Here is a 20,084-nt window from a genome sequence, read left to right on the forward strand (position 1 = left end):
ACGCGCCAGATGCTCGACAGCCCAAGGCGAGGCTGGGGGTCACCAACGCCCAAAGGGTTGATTATGGTGCAACCTATGTACCAGTGGCACAGCGGCGGAGCCGACCCGGCACCACCTGCATCCATCGAGCATCATGGAGCCTGGAGGTGCCCACCAGGGAGTACCCGACCCAGCCCAGATTGCACCTCTCACAGACCCCTCCCTGCAGGCGGTAGTCAGCGGCTGGTGGCCTCCCCTCCGCAGAAACAGAAACGGCGACACCGGCTCGCTCGCATCACCAGCAGTGCACCACATCTGCCGCTCGTCAGCACTGGCAGATTGTCTCGACGGCGCTGCCAACGATTGGTCATGGCCGATGGAGGCCGTCAATTACTCGATGCGGCATCACCTACCGCTCGTAGACTTGCGCTGCACGCAAGGCACGCAAGGCACGCAAGGCGCCCGTGTTGGCATTCAAAATGGCCATCATGGACGATACAGGCCCTCGGAAAGGGATTGGCTGCCAGGCCTTTATTCAACGAGAGTGTCCTGCCTTTCAGAGCACGCACGGACAAAGGCAGACAGCGAAAGTCAGGCGACCATTGCCTTGTCCATTGGCCGCCACACGGAAGCAGGCCGACTGGGGCTCTCCGCGACACTGTCGGGCAGTCGCGCAAGGCAACAGAACTCGCCAACGTCGACTCGGCGCCTATTCTTGGGCGTCAACACAGCCATGCGTCTAATGTGTATTGAGGTACCCATGGTGCGCTGAGACCGACCGGCAGCCAACGCACCGAGTAGAGAGAGACAGCACTGTCAGCTTCGCACTGAGGCTACAAAAGAGTGACTGCCTTCCATCGGAGGTCCTGCTGGCGGTGCATCAGTTAGTACTCACCTTAGTACTCCGTACAGAGGGTGTAGTTAGTACTAGGTTGTACAACGCCTGTGCAGGCGCGGGCAGTCAAAACCGCTGCAGCAAGCTTACCTAACGCAGCGACGCAAGCTGCCCACTGCAGTGGCCAATCGCAGCTACAGCCCAATCACTCAGTGACATGCACCGACGCAGGAACCCTGGTAGTAACAACAGGCAAAGGCTCAAGTATGGGCCCGGGCCTGCATAGCTCGTCGCCTCGCCAGCTCTGCCTGATCTGGCACCTGGTTCCACCCAACCTTTCTTTGCCTTGCTCTTGTCTCGTCGCCGCCGCGGGCGCTTCTCGGTGCACGGATCCCCCAACTTGCCGACAACGTGGTCAAGGCCGCTGCCGAATCCCCTCAGCTGGGCCGGTGCTCTTCTATCACCACCACTGCCGTACCAGGCGAGCGAAATGGCAACGCATCTGCGCGAGAAGCGCGTAGCCAAAGAGCGCCACAAGGTGGGCGAATACCGCTGCTGCCACGCAGAGGCCTGTGATGCTGACGAGGCTCACCCCACCGCAGATCGACAAGCATGGCCTGCCGCCTGGCATCGAGCTCGTCGACGGCGACAGCCTCAGGGAGTGGACGCTGGACATCCGAGTGCTCGACAACAACCCTCTATACAAGGACCAGTCGTATCGGCTCAAGTTCCTCTTCCCGGAGTCGTACCCGATAGGTATGTACAGGGCAGCATGGCGTGTCCAGGGTCGAAGTCGCACTAATGGTGGCATGACCGCAGAGCCGCCTGAGGTCACGTTTGACGAACAGCCGAACCGCCCTATCCCTATGCACCCTCATATCTACTCCAACGGCATCATATGCCTCGACCTCCTGGGCAGTCAGGGTTGGAGCCCAGTTCAAAGCGCAGAGAGCGTCTGCATGAGCATACAGAGTATGCTCACGAGCAACACCAAGAACGAACGACCGCCCGGAGACGCCGAGTTCGTCCGGGGCAACAGACAGCGGCCGCGTGACATCGAATTCCTCTACCATGATAACACCGTATGACATACGGAATACTTGACATTATCCGCATCTTGTGCGAGCGATCGAGTTGCATTTTTTTGCATTTGGAAAACATGGGTTGGGGACGGCGCATTGTCTCGATCGACCAGGCGCTTGGGAAACGCATTCGCACAATCCACTTTTAGAGCAGCAACTGGCGCGTCATACTTATGATTCTATCGATTTCCAAGGAGACCCTTTCTATCGTCCTGATCTGGTGCGGCTAGGTCGACGTGCTCTCCTTCGACAGGAGCAAGTTGCCGCATTCGTTCTGGGTAAATCCCGAGTACACCCGCAATGGGAGCTTGAGAACAGCGGCTGGGCTTTGTGTGAGGAGAAAACACGGCGGTTGGAGCAGGAAGTGCATCTGCATAGTAAAACAGACCTCTTTTCTCTGGTCATCATTTGCTTGTGAGTTGTGTGGCTGTCAACAGACAACCCGGACCTCGAAAACGGGTTGATGACGTCTTATTGGGACGTTCGCTTCACCGACATTACTATAGGTGAGGTTCACCTCTCTGCAGGGCTTCAGCGGGGTAGGTACCCCGCCATCAGCTGCACGCTTTCACCTGCAACCTGTCCACGTCTCCCAGCCTTGAGGTACCTGGACGCAGGTGCTCAGTCCACTAGTCCCACACCGCCCAGGGCAACCAGGGGCGCCGGCCGTGGCAGAACTGGAACCCGCTCTGAGCGCAGTCCCCCCAGTAGCGCGTCATTGCCCCTCAGCCGTCCGCCGCGTCCTCACTGCCTCCACCGTGCACAAATCGGACTCCGGAGCTCCAACACCAGCTCATGGGAGCTCTCCCCACGGCTTGCTTCCTGCGACTGCGTGAGCAGCCATGGCGCCCCGAACTGACTTTAGCACCGAGCAGGTTCGAGCCAAGTCTCGCAAAGACTTGCTCTACCTGCTCGAGGGTGTAAGTATGGCTGCCTGTCGGGACAGCCTGAACGCGGCACCCTACGGAGACTTGACCGCTGAGATGTGACGTCTATAGGTCCGCGGGAAGAAGAACCTCGTGTTCGACCGCAGCCTTGTCGGTCCCATCGGCAACATAGTCAAGGTCGCTACCTTGAAGGAATACGGCGTCGACAAGTTCTTCATTCTCGAAAACAACAACGTCGACACCAGTCAGCATAATGTCGTGTTCGTCGCGAGGGGAGAGGTCGGCCGCCATGCCGAGACGATAGCGAGTACGGGAGCTTGGCCTAAATTCCGTCCACTCTACGGGCCGCCCGACTCTAACGTCCTTCTCATCATGCAGATCAGATCAAGCGGGTGCAGCGCGAGAGTCAGACCACCCATGAGTTCCACATACTTTGGGTTCCACGACGGACCTTAGTGTCAGATCAGCTACTTGAAGAGGCCGGTGTGCTGGGAGATGTGAGCATCTCAGAGCTCCCGCTGTCCTTCTTCCCCATTGAGAAAGATGTCCTCTCGCTGGAGCTTGACGACTCATTTCGAGACCTATACCTGTCCAAAGACATCACGCCCAACTACCTCCTGGCCAAGGCCCTCATGGAGATACAACAAAACCAAGGCCTGTTCCCGCGGATCATTGGCTTTGGCGAAAACGCGAAACGGGTGTCAGACCTGCTCTGCCGCATGCGTCAGGAGCTCCTTGCCGGTGGCGATGACACCGACACGAACAAAGCTGGACTGACTCCAAGCACGACAACCGAGTCTGTCATCATCATCGATCGCGAGGTGGACTTTGTCACGCCGCTACTAACACAGCTGACGTACGAGGGCCTCATTGACGAGGTCTTTGGCATACAAAACAATCAGACAAAAGTCGACACGACCATTGTGGGTGCACCGGCCCAATCATCAGCAGCTACATCTCAGAGCAAGGATAGAACAATCGTACTCGACTCGAGCGATAAGCTATACGAACAGCTACGGGACGCCAACTTTGCCATCGTAGGCGGCCTGCTCAACAAAGTGGCTCGCCGTCTACAGCAGGTCCAGACGGACTATGAAAGCAAGCAAAAAACCAAGACACTCGCTGAGCTCAAGGAGTTCGTCAGCCAGCTTCCGGGGTACCAGCAGGAGCACCAGAGTGTGAGGATACACACGGGTCTCGCCGAAGAAATAATCAAGCACACGCGGACAGACCAGTTCAAGGGCTTGTTGGAAGTCCAGCAAAATCTGGCTGCCGGTGCAGACCCGTCATCACAGTTCGACGGCATAGAAGAGCTGATAGCTCGGGGCGCCCCGATCAGGGAAACGCTCAGGCTATTGTGCATATATTCGTGCATCTCCGGAGGAATCAAGCCGAAGGAGTTCGATCAGTTTCGCCGACTCATCCTCCAAGGGTACGGCTTTCAACATATTCTGACGCTCAATAACCTGGAGAGGCTCCAGCTATTCTTGTCACGATCATCTCCACTTGCGGGTATGATTCCCATGACGGGAAACTCGGGCGAGACCGGCACGAAGACCAACTACGCGTATCTGCGAAAGCAGCTGCGGCTCATATTTGATGAGGTCAAGGAGGATGACCCCAACGACATCGCTTATGTGTACAGCGGATATGCCCCTTTGTCTATTCGCCTTGTCCAAAGTGTTGTGCAAAAGGCGCACCTGCTCTCTCTTACAAAGGGTGAGCAGGGCGGAACCGCGGCACAGAATGCCGCGGGTCAGGGGTGGCACGGCCTCCACCCGGCGGTGAAGCATGTCCGCGGGCCTGCTTTCTACGAGCTCCAAAAGGGAGAGGACAAGGCCGTCAAGGCACGGGCTTTGCTATCTGGCAGCAATCACAACCAGACTGTCTTTGTAGTATTCGTCGGTGGGGTCACATTTACGGAGATTGCGGCTCTGCGATTCATTGCGAAGCAGGAAGAAGGTAAGAGCTTGAGGCGTCCAGATGGCCACTACTGTGAGCTGACAGGGCACCAGACCGCCGGAACATTGTCATCTGCACCACATCGATCATTAGCGGAAACAGGATGATGGACGCGGCCGTCGAGACGGAGTCTTACGCCAGGCAGGCGGGCTCAAGCTAACGCGCGGAAGGGCTGTATTTCGTTCGGGTCGCCCGGTCGGGGCCGATGCGGCGCGGCTCAAGACTGATTTGCTGAGCCTGACCATGTCGGCGACATTATTCCTTTCCACCTGCATAGACATCGGTGCGGCGCAAGGGGCGATAGACGATGGCGTATGCACTTTCGTGCAATGACTGTGAGCGCTGATTCCTTTGCCTTTCGAAGGTCGGCGCGTTGCATTCGATGCGAAGCTCCACCGCACCGATCGCGGCCATTGGTTGGTGGGTACTGCACGTGATCGTAATCGAGTCGCCGGGTTAGTGTCAGAGCCGGGAGTCTGGGCTACCGCTTGATGAACTGATGGCTTCAATTTCCTTCACGGGGCGTCTCTTCGTGTCATTTTATAGCAACCATTCACGCCTGTCCGTGTGGGCGGTCCGACATTTGAGCAGCTTTCAATGAATTGGTAGCTGCCCTCAGACGCCCAGCCCGCACCGTTGCACCGACTGAGCTATGCACGCCTGAGGTCGTCGAATAAGTCCCCTGGCCTGGTCAGTCCATCATGATATGACGCTTATACGCCTGTTGTCATGGGCAAGTCTTTGCTGATACCACGGCGCAATGCAGCCCGGACTTATCACGCAGAGTTACATCATGCCTCACCATCGCTTCAATTGTTTGTGACTATAGCAGTGCGAAGGACCAGACCGAGGGAAACATCGCCTCTTCGAGCGCACCGCGAGAGGAACCCGCAGCAACACGCCCTTCAACGCCCTTGCAATGCAACAAAGCGCCATCATGGACCAGGGTATCGAAAGCGGCCTTGGTGAGGAGAATATACTCGTTGGAGGCTGCTTCGGCCGTTCAGACAGCTTAGGGTCGCCGTTGTCCAGGGTCATACCTGCCCCTCAAACTAAGGGTGGAGAAATGGCGTTGCCTCCTTCCCACGTCGAGACACCAGCGCGGTCCCGGGACGCTTCCTCGGAACGCTGCCCTGAGACCGCCCCGGCGATCAAAGTATGGGAAGAGGACGCGGGCATCGACGACTCTGGCTTATCATCATTACAAATGGACATTGGGCCTTCCGAGTAAGCCTTCTCGAATTTGCCGCTCACTCCCTTACCCTTCCGCATCACGACAAGAACTCTGCCTTCCGGTAATTAACATTGAAAAGCGAGGACATGAGCCAGGACAATGACGGTGTCTTGTTTCAAGCCGCTGACGAGGACGGCATCGTCGACTCCTTCACGTCCTCCCTGTCAGCTCTCACGGAACTATCCGACGTCTCATCGCTCAAATCTGCAAGCTCAAGCAAAGCTACTACCCCTGCCGAGGCCGAATCAACACGATCCCAGCAGAACGACGGACAGGCTCGAATCTTCACACCCTTGTCCTATCACCACGGTATTGACCGGCTCAATTTCACAGTTCTTCCCAAATCGTCCATCCCCACCGACATCCCCCCTCATCAATACGCTGCTGAATGCATCGAAGCGGCGGAGTCGTCGCGACTCAATCCGTATGCGCTCCATCCAGACGAGTATCATTTGCTTCGACATCATATTTCGCATTCCCAGGTCACAACGTATCTCAACCTGAGAAACCGGATACTGCGCATATGGATCAGGCGCCCCTGGGCATGTGTTACTCGTCAGGAGGCCGTGGGCTGCGCCAGCGCACGATGGTTCGATGCTGCCAGTGTCTGCTATGACTGGCTGGTTCGGCGGGGGTACATCAACTTTGGATGTGTCGCCTTGCCAGAAACCCTCGTCACCGAGCACGACATGCCGCGAGTCAAGAGACGCAAAACAGTGGCAGTTGTTGGCGCCGGTATTTCCGGTTTGGCATGTGCGAGACAACTGGAAGGCCTTTTCAAACAGCACGCGGACAGGTATCACGATGGTGGGGAGGAAATACCACGCGTCGTGGTTGTGGAAGGCAGACGTCGCGTCGGTGGCAGGGTTTATTCGCGCGAGTTCCGATCCAAGCCCATCAACGACGTTACCGACTTCAACGGCAAAAGACATACCGCCGAGATGGGGGGCATGATTATCACGGGCTTCAACAGAGGCAACCCAATGAACGTTCTCGTCCGTGGGCAGCTGGGACTTCCATACCATACCTTGTCAGCCGAGACAACGATTTACGACAGCAACGGAAAGCCGGTAGACCCTGTCCGTGACGAGCTAGTGGAGAGGCTATACAATGACTGTCTCGATCGAGTGAGCGAGTACAAATTCAAACCACAGCCTTCCAAGTTGATTGAAGGCAACCGGGATCTTTTGGACGAAGGGCGAGATAGCCAAAACGACGGAAACAACCCTAGATCCATCATGCAGGTAGAAGAGGCAACAGCGGCCCTACCTCACGCGCCCCCTGTATCTCAGCAGAGCGTTCCTGAGAAGGTCAACATGGTGCCGGTTTCGGCGGACAAGCTCACCGGGCGAGTGCACACCGAACCCGGAGTACCTGGCACACTGCGTGCATCGGATAAGGCGAAGATAATGGGCTGGAATCTAAGACCCGGTGCTTCTAACGATCCCGACATCGACCTCGTCGCTGCTGCGGCTCGCGAAGAAGCCACCCTAGGTTCTTTGCTGGACTTCGCGATCACACAATACCGACAACTAGTGGATCTGAATCCTCAAGATCATCGGCTCATCAACTGGCACATAGCCAATCTCGAATACAGCAATGCCACGAACCTGCACAACCTGAGCCTTGGGCTATGGGATATTGATGCTGGCAACGAGTGGGAAGGCCACCATACTATGGTTGTGGGAGGCTACCAGAGTGTTGCCCGAGGCCTACTGCGTTGCCCAAGCATGTTAGACTTGACCTCAAATTTCCCTGTCAGCAAGATCAAGTACCACAGTGAGGACTTCACCGGCCCTGCGTGCATTGAATCAGAGGACGGCAGAGTCATCGAAGCCGACTGCGTCATTTGCACAGTTCCACTAGGTGTCTTGAAACAAGGAAATATCACGTTTGACCCTCCGCTGCCTGCGTGGAAGACGGATGCCATTGAGCGTCTTGGATTCGGGGTCCTCAACAAGGTGGTATTGGTATACGACAAGGTGTTCTGGGAGCAACATCGGCACATCTTCGGTGTCCTTCGCGACGCCCCGAACCGCCACAGCACGTTGCAGAAGGACTATGGGCTGAACCGCGGTCGCTTCTTCCAATGGTTCAACGTCACAAGCACCACCGGCCTGCCGTGCCTCATCGCTCTAATGGCTGGCGATGCTGGTTTCGAGACAGAGCACTCCAGTAACGACCAGCTCATTTCTGAGGCCACAGAAATATTGCGAAGTGTCTTCGGCAAAGAGGTTCCCTATCCTGTCGAGTCGGTGGTGACTCGCTGGGGCTCAGACCGATTTGCGCGCGGCAGCTACTCATCAGCTGCTTCTGGAATGTTGCCGGATGATTATGATACCATGTCGCGAGGCATAGGCAACCTTTTATTTGCTGGCGAGCACACGATCGGCACCCATCCGGCTACGGTGCACGGGGCCTATCTGTCGGGTTTGCGAGCGGCTTCCGAGGTCTTGGAGGCAATGCTCGGCCCAGTGGAAGTACCAACGCCGCTTATCCTACCAAGGGACTCACTCTTATTACACAAACGTAAGGAGGCCGCCAAGGATCCCAGACAGGCTCGCTTGGAGGCGTACGAAGTTGAGGTCTGGGACTTCATTCGCTTACAGATTGGAGAGAGACCTGCCCGACCGAACAAGGTCGCGGGGAACGCTTACCTACTCTATAGCAAGGCGCATTTTGAAGACGCGAAGAAGCGGTGCGAGGAGAACCGCAAGACCGGCAAGACGCGCAGCTTACCGAATGAAGTGCGCATGATGACCTCCAAGATGTGGAAGGAGGCCACACCAGAAGAACGCAAGCCTTTTGAGGACGAAGCAGCTCTCCAGAAGCGAGCTTATTCCGAGGCCATGCAGATATTCAACGATGAGTCCCAGAAATGGGATCAGAGGGCAATGTCCCTCAGGGCCACGTACGAAAAGGAGCATCCGTTTGAATCGGGCGACGGCGACGCTGCATACGAAGCGCGGCTCTCGCACAAGCATCGCAGGGCCAGGCATGTAAGCTACGTGGAGGGTCAACCCAGCGAGATGGACAGGTGAGTCGCCATCTCACGGTCCTCTCATACATGTCATAATTGTAATTCTCGTCTTTGCTCCGTTGCTGGGTTTGTATATATATATAGCAACCATTGCATATGTGCCGTGAGAGGTTTGCGGGCTTGAGTCTGCCCCGGCGGCCCTTTGGCGTCCACAGATCGAAGAGGAGCGGGTTGGTTGCATAGTTAGCTGCGGCCGGGACAAATATAGCTGATGGCCACAAGGCTTCTGCGAGAGCAAGCCGGCCTCTTCTGTACTGAAACAATTCTCCAGTGAAATAATGAAGTAGAATAGTCTACTGTAAGGAATTTATTGGAGGCTTTGATACACTGCGGAAACCACTGCGGGTAACCTCTAGCTTTGGTACAAAGGGAATCGTTCAACTCCGGCTTGGATTTTCTCACACCATTTACATGTCCTCCGAGGCGGTGGCACCAGTGATGATCTCAACCAGCTCTCCGGTAATGACGGCCTGTCGGGTACGGTTGTAGAGAATCTGGTACTTGCCAATCATCTCACCGGCGTTCTTGGAAGCGTTCTGCGGTATTTTGTAAGCACGGTGCCGGGAATTCACTAAGTGCCGAGAGGAGATCACTCACGTCCATGGCGTTTCGTCGGGCAGATTGCTCGCAGGCGTGGCCCTCGGCAAGAGCCCAGTACAGGGAGTTGGCCAGGCTGTACTCGCGGAGGTTGGACAGAACTTCGTCGTCAACCTCGAACGACGAGATGTTGGCTGTGAGGCACGCAAATCAGTATCATGGCCCTTTAGCTACTCTCGGATTCACCATATAAACATACGAGACTGGGCAATAGCCTCCTCGGAAAATGCCTCAATGAAGGTGGGCTCGTAGCTCTGGGCGTTGATGAACTTGTTGTACAGGATCTTGACGTCGGTGTATTCAGTGGGGAGCATGACGATCTGGTCGGCGATGGCCTGGGCATCGGCGAAGGTAGGGACGTCCTTGCCGACGCCGGCAAAGGTGAGCTGGATGTTCTTGCTGTTGGTGCGCTGAAGCTGGGCCTTGCACTTCTCGCCGACGATGACGAGGTCAAAAGGCGACTCGTTGGCATACAGAGCACGGATTCTGCGGCTCATGCCAGAGTGGATACCGCCGCAGAGGCCCTTGTCGGAGGAGCAGACGATGATGAGCGACTTCTTCTCCTCGCCCTCGGCGGTGGTGGTCTCGGCCGACTCGAAGACCTCGTTGGAGGTCTGGCCGTACTTGCGCGACTCGGTCATGCTGCGCTGGGCGCGGGTGAGCTTGGTGGAGGCGACAATCTTCATCGTGTTGGTGATCTTCTCGATGTTGCGGATGGACTTGAGGCGGCCCTCGATCTCGCGGAGGGTCGCATACCCAGCCGCGCCAGCGTTGCCGGCGGTGGCAGCGCTGCATGTCGATAAAGAGTCAGCAAAAATGGCCCGGTCTTTGGACAACAGCAGCAATGCGCGCGGGCGGCATGTCGTCGCAGCGTGGGCGGCGTCGTGGCGGCCGCCGTCGAGACGCAGAGCCCGCGCGGCTCCTCGGCAACAAATTCAAAGGCCTGCTCGGGATGAGCCGCCAGGTCGGGAACTCACCGGGCAGGAGCTGAGGCTGCAGCTCGGAGAGCCGGTCGGGCCGCGCGTGACAGCATCGTGACAGGTGCGAAAAGACGAATCGAGCCTCTGACCGGCGGTGACCCAATTGATCTCGCGGGACGGGATCAATTGATTGGGGGGAGAGGGAGTGTCGTGTCGTGCTGTTCGACGGGGGGAATGCCTCACGGATGCAACTGGTTTTGCTCCGGCGCCATTTTCCCGGCAAATCGGCGGTTAGCACGGGTCGGGTCACGTGATGAGGAGCCACTGTAGAGCGCCTGCCTGCCTCTGCGACCTCGCCGAGAAAACACGACCGGCCCTCTCTCGATTCCAGCCCTCCGTTTCCCTCCCAATCCTTCTAGGGCTTCTCGCCAAGGACCCGACGATTTCTCTCCCTCATCACCTTCGAGGGGCGTTGAGGGGTGGGCTCGCCACATTTTCTCTTCTTCATCACGCTCCGCGTGCCCTCTATCTCAATTTCCCTCCTCCGCAACGCACCTCTTACACTACACTCGGTCGTGTGCGACGTCAACTGTTTAATCCCAGCAACCAGCGATCACCAACGCCAGCCGCCGAGTCGCGCCCCCCACGAGCCGTCATCATGGCGTACGACAGTTCAGACGACGATATGCCCCTCGCGAGGCCCAACGGACGCCGTGAGTCCCTCCTTCTTCCCCCGATGCCTGTGCACCTCTTCGTGGTTTTCCTCGACTGTCGCGTTGCGCCGCCTCCAGCCGCAGTTCGTCTGACGGGGCCCGCCACCTGCTTTCCCGCATCCGCGCCCAAACTGCGCAATTAAACCCTTTCTTCGCTGACAAAGTTTATTTCACCTACCCTCAGTCTCCTCGTCAACCATTTCGCGTTCCGAGGACAAGGCGTTGGATCGCGCCCTGCCCAACGGTAAGGCTAGTATGGTTGGTCTGTCCCTGCACAACGGGCCTGTCGAGGGCGGCATGGATGTCGACGCTCCATCTGTCAATGGCGCCAACAAGCGCAAATCTCGATCGTCAATCTCCAAGGTCAACTACAGAGACAACTCCGACAGTGATGGTGAACCTCTAGTACGCTTTGCCCCTTTGCAGCAACGGTGCAAGACCCTGGACTTACCTCGTGTCCTTAGGCCAAGCGTCCCAAGCCCACCAGCAAGCCCGCAGAATCGGACTCCGACGACGCACCGATAAGCAAGGGGCGAGCAAGGAAGCTCCCTCCCTCGTACGATGAGACGGCGCTTCCCGACACTTCAGACGATGATGACCGCCCCTTGGGCCAACGCCTTGCTCAGCAAAAAGCCGCCATCGAGAAGAAGGCAGAAGTGCAAGCCAAGGCCATCCGCGCAAAAGAGGCAAAAGCGCAAAAGGCTACCCCTAAGAAGGCGATGAAAGACGAGTCCGACGACGAGCCACTTTCCAAGTCGGCGACTCAAAAGCGCCGTCAGTCCAACGGAGCGCCCGCGAAGCGGAAGTCAAACGGTGTCAAGAAGGAAGAGTCAGATTCAGATGCCCCCATATCCAAGAAGTCGAAGGCGAAGGCGGTCACGCCCGCTAAGAAGGGCAAGTCCGCGCCGCCTGCAAAGGACGGGAAGAAAGCCAAGCCAAAGGAGGAGAGCGACGCCGAAGAGGAGTACGCGTGGTGGAACGCCCCCAAGCCTGAGGACGACAGTATCAAATGGCAGACTCTTGAACACAATGGCGTGCTCTTCGCGCCGGAGTACGAGCCACTTCCCAAGCACGTCAAACTGCTGTACGACGGTAAGCCCGTGAACCTCAGTAAGGAAGCTGAGGAGGTGGCCACTTTCTGGGTGGCGATGATGACGCCTGCTTCGTCTCATCACCTTGACAATCCCGTGTTCCGCAAAAACTTCTTCACCGACTTCGCCGAATACATCAAAAAGTATGGTGCCACGGATGCCCAAGGAAACAAGGTCGACATCAAGAGCCTTGACAAGTGCGACTTCTCCAAGATCTATGAATACTGGTCGGCCAAAACCGAGGCCAACAAGACCAAGAACCTGTCAAAGGAAGAGAAAGAAGCCGCCAAGGCCAAAAAGGACGCCTTTGAGGCTCCCTACCTGCACTGCGTGTGGGATGGCAGGAAACAAAAGGTCGGCAACTTCAGGGTGGAACCGCCCAGTCTCTTCCGTGGTCGCGGCGAGCATCCCAAGACCGGCCGTGTCAAGACTCGCGTCATGCCAGAGCAGATTACCATCAACATCGGCAAGAAGGCCAAAATCCCTGAACCCCCGGCGGGGCACAAATGGAAGGCTGTCCAGCACGACCAGAAGGCCACCTGGCTTGCTATGTGGCAGGAGAACATCAACGGCGCTTACAAGTATGTAATGCTTGGCGCCGCCAGTGATGTCAAGGGTCAGAGCGATTACAAGAAGTTTGAGAAGGCCAGAGAGCTCAAGAAACACATCGACAAGATCCGCAAGGACTACACGAGGGATCTGAAGAGTGAGGTCATGGCTGACCGCCAGAGAGCTACTGCCATGTACCTGATCGACAAGCTCGCTCTCAGAGCCGGCAACGAGAAGGACACTGAGAACGAGGCGGACACGGTGGGATGCTGTTCATTAAAGTATGAGCACATCACTCTTGAGCCACCCAACAAGGTCACATTTGACTTCTTGGGCAAGGACAGCATCCGCTACAATGAGAGTGCCATCGTCGACCCTCAGGTTTTCAAAAACTTAAAGTTGTTCAAGAAGCCCCCGAAGACGGATGGGGACGATCTTTTTGATCGCTTAAACGTGAGTAGATGCTCAGCGAAGTGGCGAAACGTTGGTATTGACAGATGTTCTTTTCAGACTTCCCAGCTGAACAAGCACCTCAACAGCTGCATGCCCGGACTGACCGCCAAGGTGTTCCGTACTTATAACGCGTCCTTCACCATGTCGGAGCTTCTGAAGAGTTTGCACAAAGACCCTCGCTCCAAGGGGAGCGTCGCCGAGAAGGTGAAGCTTTACAATGACTGCAATCGTAAGGTTGCCATCCTTTGCAACCACAAGAGGACCGTTGGTGCCGGCCATGAGCAGCAGATGCAAAAGCTCGGCGATAGGGTAAGCCCGAGGCCAATAATTGCCCAAGACTTGAAGCCGCTGACACACCCCAGATCAAGGGCCTTCGGTACCAGAAGTGGCGGACAAAGAAGATGATACTGGACATCGACCCTACTCAGAAGAAGAAGAAGGGTGCGGCTTGGTTCGAACCCGATGAGGACCTCGACGAAGAATGGATCAAGGAGCACCAGCAGTTCCTCATCGAGGAGCAGCGGACCAAGATCACCAAGAAGTTCGAGAAGGAGAACGAGAAGCTCAAGGCCAACAAGGAGAAGCCCATGCCTGAGAAGGAGCTTAAGGAGCGTCTTCACGCAGTAAAGGAGCTCGAGCAAAAGTTCAAGAAGGAGAATAGGAGCAAGAAGGTCGAGGCCGAAGGCCGCGGTCCCACAGTCGAGAAATTCATGGCCGCCATCGAGAAGCTCGACGACCGCATCAAGACGCTAGAAACGCAAGCTGAGGACCGCGATGGCAACAAGGAAGTTGCCCTTGGCACCTCCAAGATCGTGAGCTTCCCGCGCGCAGCGCCCAAACTCATGGCCGAGCTGACCCAATCTGTCGCAGAATTACATCGACCCGCGTCTTACTGTTGTCTTCTCCAAGAAGTTTGATGTACCCATCGAGAAGTTTTTCTCCAAGACGCTTCGGGACAAGTTCCGCTGGGCCATCAAGTCTGTGGAGGATACGGACGACTGGGAGTTCTAGGGCGGCACAGCACGCCCAGCCCCTTCGTTTTTCCTTCTTTTCTTTTGAATTTCTTTCCGATAGGGTGGCTTTGCCTGGGTTTGCTTAGCTTTGTCATCTTTCGGTTCTTGCAGTGTCATTTTTAAGCTTTGAGCATTCTTACACATCGGTACTCGAGAGAGAAATGAGATGTCATAAACCATATATCTCGAGAACAGGGGGCACCGGACGCTACTCATGGCTACTACACGGTGTGGGCATGGACATGGCGAACTTGAGCACGCGGCGAAAAGGGAACAACATGATTCTTTGCGAGAGGGCAGGAGAGAGGACAATCAATTATCCGGGCGGGACGGCAGGCAGCCAATGCTGCTAACATAGACGCAGGTGTATTCTTATGGCACGGGATTCAAGCTACATCTGGGTTGGTAGTTACGGCTGCAGGGGTTCCAAAAGGTCAGGGCTCAGCTCGCTAAGAGTGAGGGGAGGAGGCACAAGGTGGTTGGCACGTGCCAAGGTTTTGACTTTAGAAAAGAAGACATGTAGGAAGTTGCAAGTTTTTATCTTGGGGCGCAATATCCCGATGATCGCGAGCGTGGTGAGAGATACATGAGGTGTATGTTCGAGGACCCTTTGCTGCAGGGTCATGTTGCAATTTGCGCAAGCATTACCGTCTATATGTACGTACATGTTGACAGTGGCCTTTTTGCCTTGCCATGGGGTCACCGCTCTATCCATTGTCAAGCATTGTTCCATCGCAATGTGCCCTCCCATATGTGCCTGCCCCCGGGGGACAAAACCAAAGCCGGGTCCCATTATGCCGCCCCCCCCCCCCCCCTGCGCCATTGTAATGCAAGAAATATAAAAAAGCGCAAAAGTATCGCTCTCTACCCGGTCCCGTAAGTGCAAGTTGTATGTGTACGCGTGATGGCCCCCCCTCCCTCCCCAAACCAAGTGTATGAAAGACAGCTGAGGGGGTACGCCAGCCTCTCCGTGCCGCTGTCAGGTTCCTTTCTGGCCATGTGGAGGAAGAGCCTGAGCCCATGTATATGTATATAAGCATCGCAAATATCGACGAGGGCACGTGCCCTTCGTCGCGGTGAGAGCACGGCCTAGCATAGCCGGTGTAGGAGGCTGAAGACGCCGGCGGCCAGGGAGCCCACGACGGCCAGCAGCAAGGTAGGAGGGCGACTGCCGGCCTGGGCGGAGCCCGTGTTGCTGCGCATGATCTTGCCCTCGGGCGTCATATACCAGCCGCTGGGGATGGTGCCGCCCGTGGGGCTCGCGCCGGCGACCCAGGGCCAGCCGGTCTGGGTCCTAGTGGCGGAGCTGCCGTCGCGGCCGATGCCGCCGACGGGGACGGTCGCGAAGGTGGTGGCGGCGGGGGCACCACCGCCGGCAGTGGGCGTGGCGGTGACGATGGGGGCGGCCTTGCCGTCGGCGTTGCTGTTGATGGAGCCGCCGACGGCCTCGATGCTCTCCCAGGAGCCCGTCTGGTCCTTGTAGCGGTACTGCTTGCCCGTGGAGTAGTCGGCGATCTTGATGGTCTGGACGCGCATGGAGAAGGGCCCCTTGGAGTAGTCGGTCGGGCCGCGCGCCCACTTGACGGTGCCGGGGGCGTTGAAGCTCGGGTCGCCGCCGGCCCAGGCGCCAAACTTGATGCGCATGGGCGTCTGCGGGTACTGGCCGGAGGCGGCGTCCGACTGCTTGAGCTCGCGCAGGGCCTTGTCGTCGACGAGCCAGACGATGCTGTCCTTTGTCCAGACGACCGAGTACTTGACCCAGCGCGTCTGCGTGCCCTGGACGGCGTGGAACCTGCCGCGGTTGTCCGACGTGGTCTGGCCCTTGCCGAAGTAGTTGCTCTGCATCTCGTCCGGGTTGGAGCCGAGCCACTCCATGTCGATCTCGTCGAGGTCGTCGGACTCGAGGACGAGGGAGGAGACGATGCCCGCGCCGGGGGCCGCCTTCATGACCACGTCGACGCGCCCAAACATGATGTAGAAGAGCGAGTTGAGCTGCGGGGCGTCGCCGCCGCGCGAGACGGTGAAGCTCACGCCGTCCGAGTCGTACTTGGGCGAGCCGGACGCGGCGAACGAGTTGACGCCGCCCTTGCGGAAGTCGACGTTGACCGTCATGCCGAGGGCCGTGTTGGGCGGACATTGTGCTGCGCGGGACGCACGTCATCAGTGGTGCTGCCGGAGAGGAAGAAGAAGGGGGAGGAGGGCGGGGAGGGGGAGGGGAGTGTCTTGTCTTACTGTTGAGCGGGTTGCACAGGCTCCAGGTCTGCGCCGCGGCCGTGTCGAAGAGGAAAAGGGCGGCGACCGCTGCCGATGCCGCCGCCGCATAGGCCGGTCTGCACGGGATCCTCATCACGGCCGTGGATATTGTGGATGTTGTGTCGCGAGGGAAGAGAGGCCGGGGGTGGTGGGAGGGCGGCGCTCGTCGAGAGGCCGCAAGCCTGGGCAAGGATCGATGAAAGCCCCCAACGGCTGCAGACGGTGCCGTTTCTTATTTGTTGATTGTCGTTGTCCCTGGAAAATCTACTCTCTACTTTCGGGTAGAGAAGCAACTCGGGCGATGATGGGGTGAGAGAAGAGAGAAGGAAAACATGCAAGCAGTTGGTAGGTAAGGTAAGGTAAGGTAAGGTAGTAAGTAGTTGGTAGCCTACGAATATCAAAGGTCCGCAGCTGTCAGGCCCTCTTTCCCCCTCCCAGCCACGGAGTCACGGGCCTTGCTTGCTTGGCACTTTGTCGTCATCAGCAGACGAACACGGGCATCCTGGCATGCGTTCTCGACAACAGGGGGGGGGGACAGGATGGTTACCTACGCCCAATACCTGGAAAGCAAGCAAGCGCGCATGCGCCTAATAGGCCTGCGCCTGGCGGGCCGGCCAGCAGGCCCACGACACGACACGACACGAACCGCCTGGTCAATTTTTGTTTTTCTCTCCTTCCAAGATTTGTGACTGGGGTGGAGGTGAAAATGGGAGGGGGGGTAAAGAAAGACGAGAGGCTGGGTGGGATGTGGACTGGCTGGACACGAGGCGACGTACTTGATAGGTACTCCGTACAGGTATAGAGCAATAATACCCTTGGGCTTGGGAAGCTGGGCAGCAGGTTGCTGGCCGTTGAGGCCTGACGGTGGCCGCGCCGTAACTACTAACGTGGGGCCTGGAAATGGAAGAAAAAAAAGGGCTGGAGACTTTGCGGGTGGCTGGGGGGGTTAGGAGGTGGGGCCGACCGCCGCAGCTCCCCCCCCGTAAAATGGTTGCCGCGCCGCCGCGCCGTCCACCGCCGCCCGCGCCCCAGGTTCAGCGGGCCACCATGGAAGAAGTCCCCGTGTCTCTTTGCAGTGCCGCCGGGGCCGCTTGCTGCCGCTCCCTCCGGAGCCCGGGGCCTCCACCGAAGCGTCGCCCCGGGTGCCGTGCAATCTAGCCGGCCTACCCTGCACACGCGTGATCCGCCCTTCCGGGAACTTCGCGGTTTGCCCTCCACGCACGACGAGCCCTCACGCCACATTATACGAAGTGTATACTTCGTGCATAAGGTACTACTTCGTTCTGAGTAACGGCATCAATATGTCTACCTGCGTGGTAGATTATGGGCTCGTATACGTGCATACGCGCGGTAAGTAACCCTTGCACGCAGGGCCTACGTAGCAACAGTCCGACGTTGGCGTTCCAATTGTCATGACAGCCTCACTCGCTTCCCACTCGCCTCCTGCTGATCGAAACCCGGCAGAAGCTGCCGAAACACTACACGGCGCTACACATTAGCTCGAGTCCGGCAGGCCGGGAGGAGAGAGACCGAGAGTCAGTGCGCAAGGCACGGAGTGCACTGTACGACACCCGAATTCTGTGCAAAGTATGTGAGGTGTTACGCTATCCCTCCGCGACACGCTGAGTCTTAGACGACTCACTCATAACCATCTCCGCGGGCCAGTTCGTAGTTATGGTGCTCACATCACTTGGCCTGACGCATCGCGGCGACCGCGCCCGCCCCCACCCCCTCCCGCACTTGTTTAACCCGACGATGCGTCCGAAGAAGCACATTCGTGACTTCGGCGGCGGCGCGACGCTGGGCGACGTCTTGCGGCGCCAGCCAGCAGAGCGTCCCGTCGTGTCGTGTCGTCGCGCGGCCCCGAACCCGAAGACGCTCGGGTTGCGGCGGACGTGCACGGGGCGCTCAATACTGGTCAATACCACCGACGCCACGGTGCTCGACGATGGCCCCGAGCGCCGCCATGCGCACTGCAGCTAGCCGCAACTCGCCCTCGCATCGCAGCCCCTCCACCGGCGAGGGGCAAAATGGTGTGTGTCCCGATCGATGTCCATCCAGCTCGTCCTTTCCCCGCTTGCGTCGTCTCCCCTCCCCTCGATGCATTGGATCGGGCGCGTACGAGGAGCCATGGCAAGCCCGACGGCCTCGGAGAGTTTCCCACGTCTGAGCCCTGCAACCTGCAGAGACTTCGCGACCTGTCTCACAGGCTTCCTTTTGCGTCCCGCCGCCACAAGACCCTGCCCCGTGGCGTGGCGCGGCAGAACGCCGTCCAGCCGCGAGCAATGACATGTCGCCCGCGTCCGTAGAGCAGCCATCAAATATTTTGCGGGGCCGCCGCGAGACAAACCCAAGTCATTGTCAAACGCCAGCCCGCCAGCAAAGCGCTTGGGGCCCGTGCCCTGTTTTGGTCCCCTCACGTCACGGCCGCCATCGCAATGCTTCTTCTGATGGAGAAGACACCCCCGGGAGAACAGAAAAAGGAAGGCTGAAGTTGGGGAGCTACACAGACAACCCGGGCAGGTAGTCGACAATTCGTACCGTCTGCCCAAATGTCAATGGTCACAGACCCGTCGGGGCGCACTGCGTGTGCAGCCGAGTCCGCCAACAGCATTGGCGATGTGAGATTGACACGTCCATGTGCCTCCAGCTCAGATCGCACGACCCTTCTTGGACGAGGCCAAAGCTCCCCGATACAACTTGGCCTCGCCGAGAGCCCTTCACTGGACTGGACACGGCACACCCTGCCCTGCCAGGGTCTGGCCGGCGCTGCTCTCCGTGCCCAAACATCTGCACTGTTGGTGATAGCTCGGTTGCGGTGCGCGTTAGGATAATACCTGGCGGCTTCGCGATCCGCAAGGCGGCTGTTTCAAATATCGGAAGCGCTCCTTGTAGGGCACCTGGGCGTGAACAAATGAATGCAACAGCCCTAGGTTGGTGCGATCCAGGGCCATCACGCCTCCTGTCCTAGACATTGCCGCCGATGTGCCCCGAAGAGGTCCGGAGATGTTGTTCCACCAGAAGCAAGGTCTTCATTGAGGGTTCCAAGAGTCCTGTTCCGACTGTGTCAGCTTCGCCATGGCTGTGGGAACACATTGAAGGGTACTTGATTGCATTCCACTCAACTGATACGCTCGACGTTGAAGAAGCAACCCGTACGCGCCTGGCTTGACGGGTTCACCAAGTACGCCAGGTCCATCGCGGTGCTAGCAATTTCTTTCTCGTAGACACGACGTGGCAATGCCCGTGGAACGTGTCTTGGAGCATCCGTGACGCCCGCTGGCCAGCAGCTCGCGACCTGGGATACGGCCATCGACACGAGGCATTGACCGCTCCCAGTCCCGGCCCTGGGGTTGCTCCAATGTGCATGAGCACAACCAGGCTGGTGTCTGGCAGCTGCGATGTTCGCCGGCGGATTCGGCCGGTGTTCCAAATGCTAGGCTGCGTTGCCGATTTGTCAACCCCTCATCAGGGTC

General features: G+C 57.9%; 6 protein-coding genes across 6 annotated transcripts; 4 read left to right on the forward strand and 2 right to left on the reverse strand.

Moving 5' to 3' along the window:
- Positions 1 to 1,022: 1,022 nt before the first annotated feature.
- Positions 1,023 to 2,322, forward strand: JDV02_001087 (N-terminal E2 ubiquitin-conjugating enzyme). Its single transcript, XM_047981978.1, has 3 exons — positions 1,023 to 1,352; positions 1,417 to 1,570; positions 1,634 to 2,322. Exons 1-3 carry the CDS (start codon positions 1,305 to 1,307, stop codon positions 1,900 to 1,902), a joined length of 471 nt encoding a protein of 156 aa, XP_047837939.1. The 5' UTR covers positions 1,023 to 1,304; the 3' UTR covers positions 1,903 to 2,322.
- A 416-nt stretch (positions 2,323 to 2,738) lies between these two features.
- VPS33 (Vacuolar protein-sorting-associated protein 33) lies at positions 2,739 to 4,905 on the forward strand (the record flags this gene model as incomplete). The annotated part of the gene is made up of 4 exons (XM_047981979.1): positions 2,739 to 2,816; positions 2,895 to 3,090; positions 3,162 to 4,745; positions 4,799 to 4,905. 4 exons carry the CDS (start codon positions 2,739 to 2,741, stop codon positions 4,903 to 4,905), a joined length of 1,965 nt encoding a protein of 654 aa, XP_047837940.1.
- A 777-nt stretch (positions 4,906 to 5,682) lies between these two features.
- Positions 5,683 to 9,020, forward strand: JDV02_001089 (Sarcosine oxidase; the record flags this gene model as incomplete). The annotated part of the gene is made up of 2 exons (XM_047981980.1): positions 5,683 to 5,972; positions 6,059 to 9,020. The coding sequence occupies 2 exons, from the start codon at positions 5,683 to 5,685 to the stop codon at positions 9,018 to 9,020; spliced, it is 3,252 nt and encodes a 1,083-aa protein (XP_047837941.1).
- A 271-nt stretch (positions 9,021 to 9,291) lies between these two features.
- ATP3 (atp3 gamma subunit of the F1 sector of mitochondrial F1F0 ATP synthase) lies at positions 9,292 to 10,761 on the reverse strand. The gene is made up of 4 exons (XM_047981981.1): positions 10,594 to 10,761; positions 9,816 to 10,405; positions 9,617 to 9,750; positions 9,292 to 9,555 (listed from the first exon to the last, which is right to left on the reverse strand). The coding sequence occupies exons 1-4, from the start codon at positions 10,647 to 10,649 to the stop codon at positions 9,427 to 9,429; spliced, it is 909 nt and encodes a 302-aa protein (XP_047837942.1). The 5' UTR covers positions 10,650 to 10,761; the 3' UTR covers positions 9,292 to 9,426.
- Positions 10,762 to 10,918: 157 nt separating this feature from the next.
- On the forward strand, positions 10,919 to 15,052 carry TOP1 (DNA topoisomerase 1). Its single transcript, XM_047981982.1, has 6 exons — positions 10,919 to 11,249; positions 11,434 to 11,654; positions 11,714 to 13,342; positions 13,400 to 13,651; positions 13,705 to 14,154; positions 14,213 to 15,052. The coding sequence occupies exons 1-6, from the start codon at positions 11,195 to 11,197 to the stop codon at positions 14,351 to 14,353; spliced, it is 2,748 nt and encodes a 915-aa protein (XP_047837943.1). The 5' UTR covers positions 10,919 to 11,194; the 3' UTR covers positions 14,354 to 15,052.
- A 161-nt stretch (positions 15,053 to 15,213) lies between these two features.
- Positions 15,214 to 17,472, reverse strand: CRH1_2 (Licheninase). Its single transcript, XM_047981983.1, has 3 exons — positions 17,160 to 17,472; positions 16,588 to 17,077; positions 15,214 to 16,496 (listed from the first exon to the last, which is right to left on the reverse strand). Exons 2-3 carry the CDS (start codon positions 16,700 to 16,702, stop codon positions 15,445 to 15,447), a joined length of 1,167 nt encoding a protein of 388 aa, XP_047837944.1. The 5' UTR covers positions 16,703 to 17,077; positions 17,160 to 17,472; the 3' UTR covers positions 15,214 to 15,444.
- Between the last annotated feature and the right edge of the window lie 2,612 nt (positions 17,473 to 20,084).

The sequence above is a fragment of the Purpureocillium takamizusanense genome, chromosome 1 (assembly GCF_022605165.1).
Source record: "Purpureocillium takamizusanense chromosome 1, complete sequence".
NCBI lineage: Eukaryota > Fungi > Ascomycota > Sordariomycetes > Hypocreales > Ophiocordycipitaceae > Purpureocillium > Purpureocillium takamizusanense.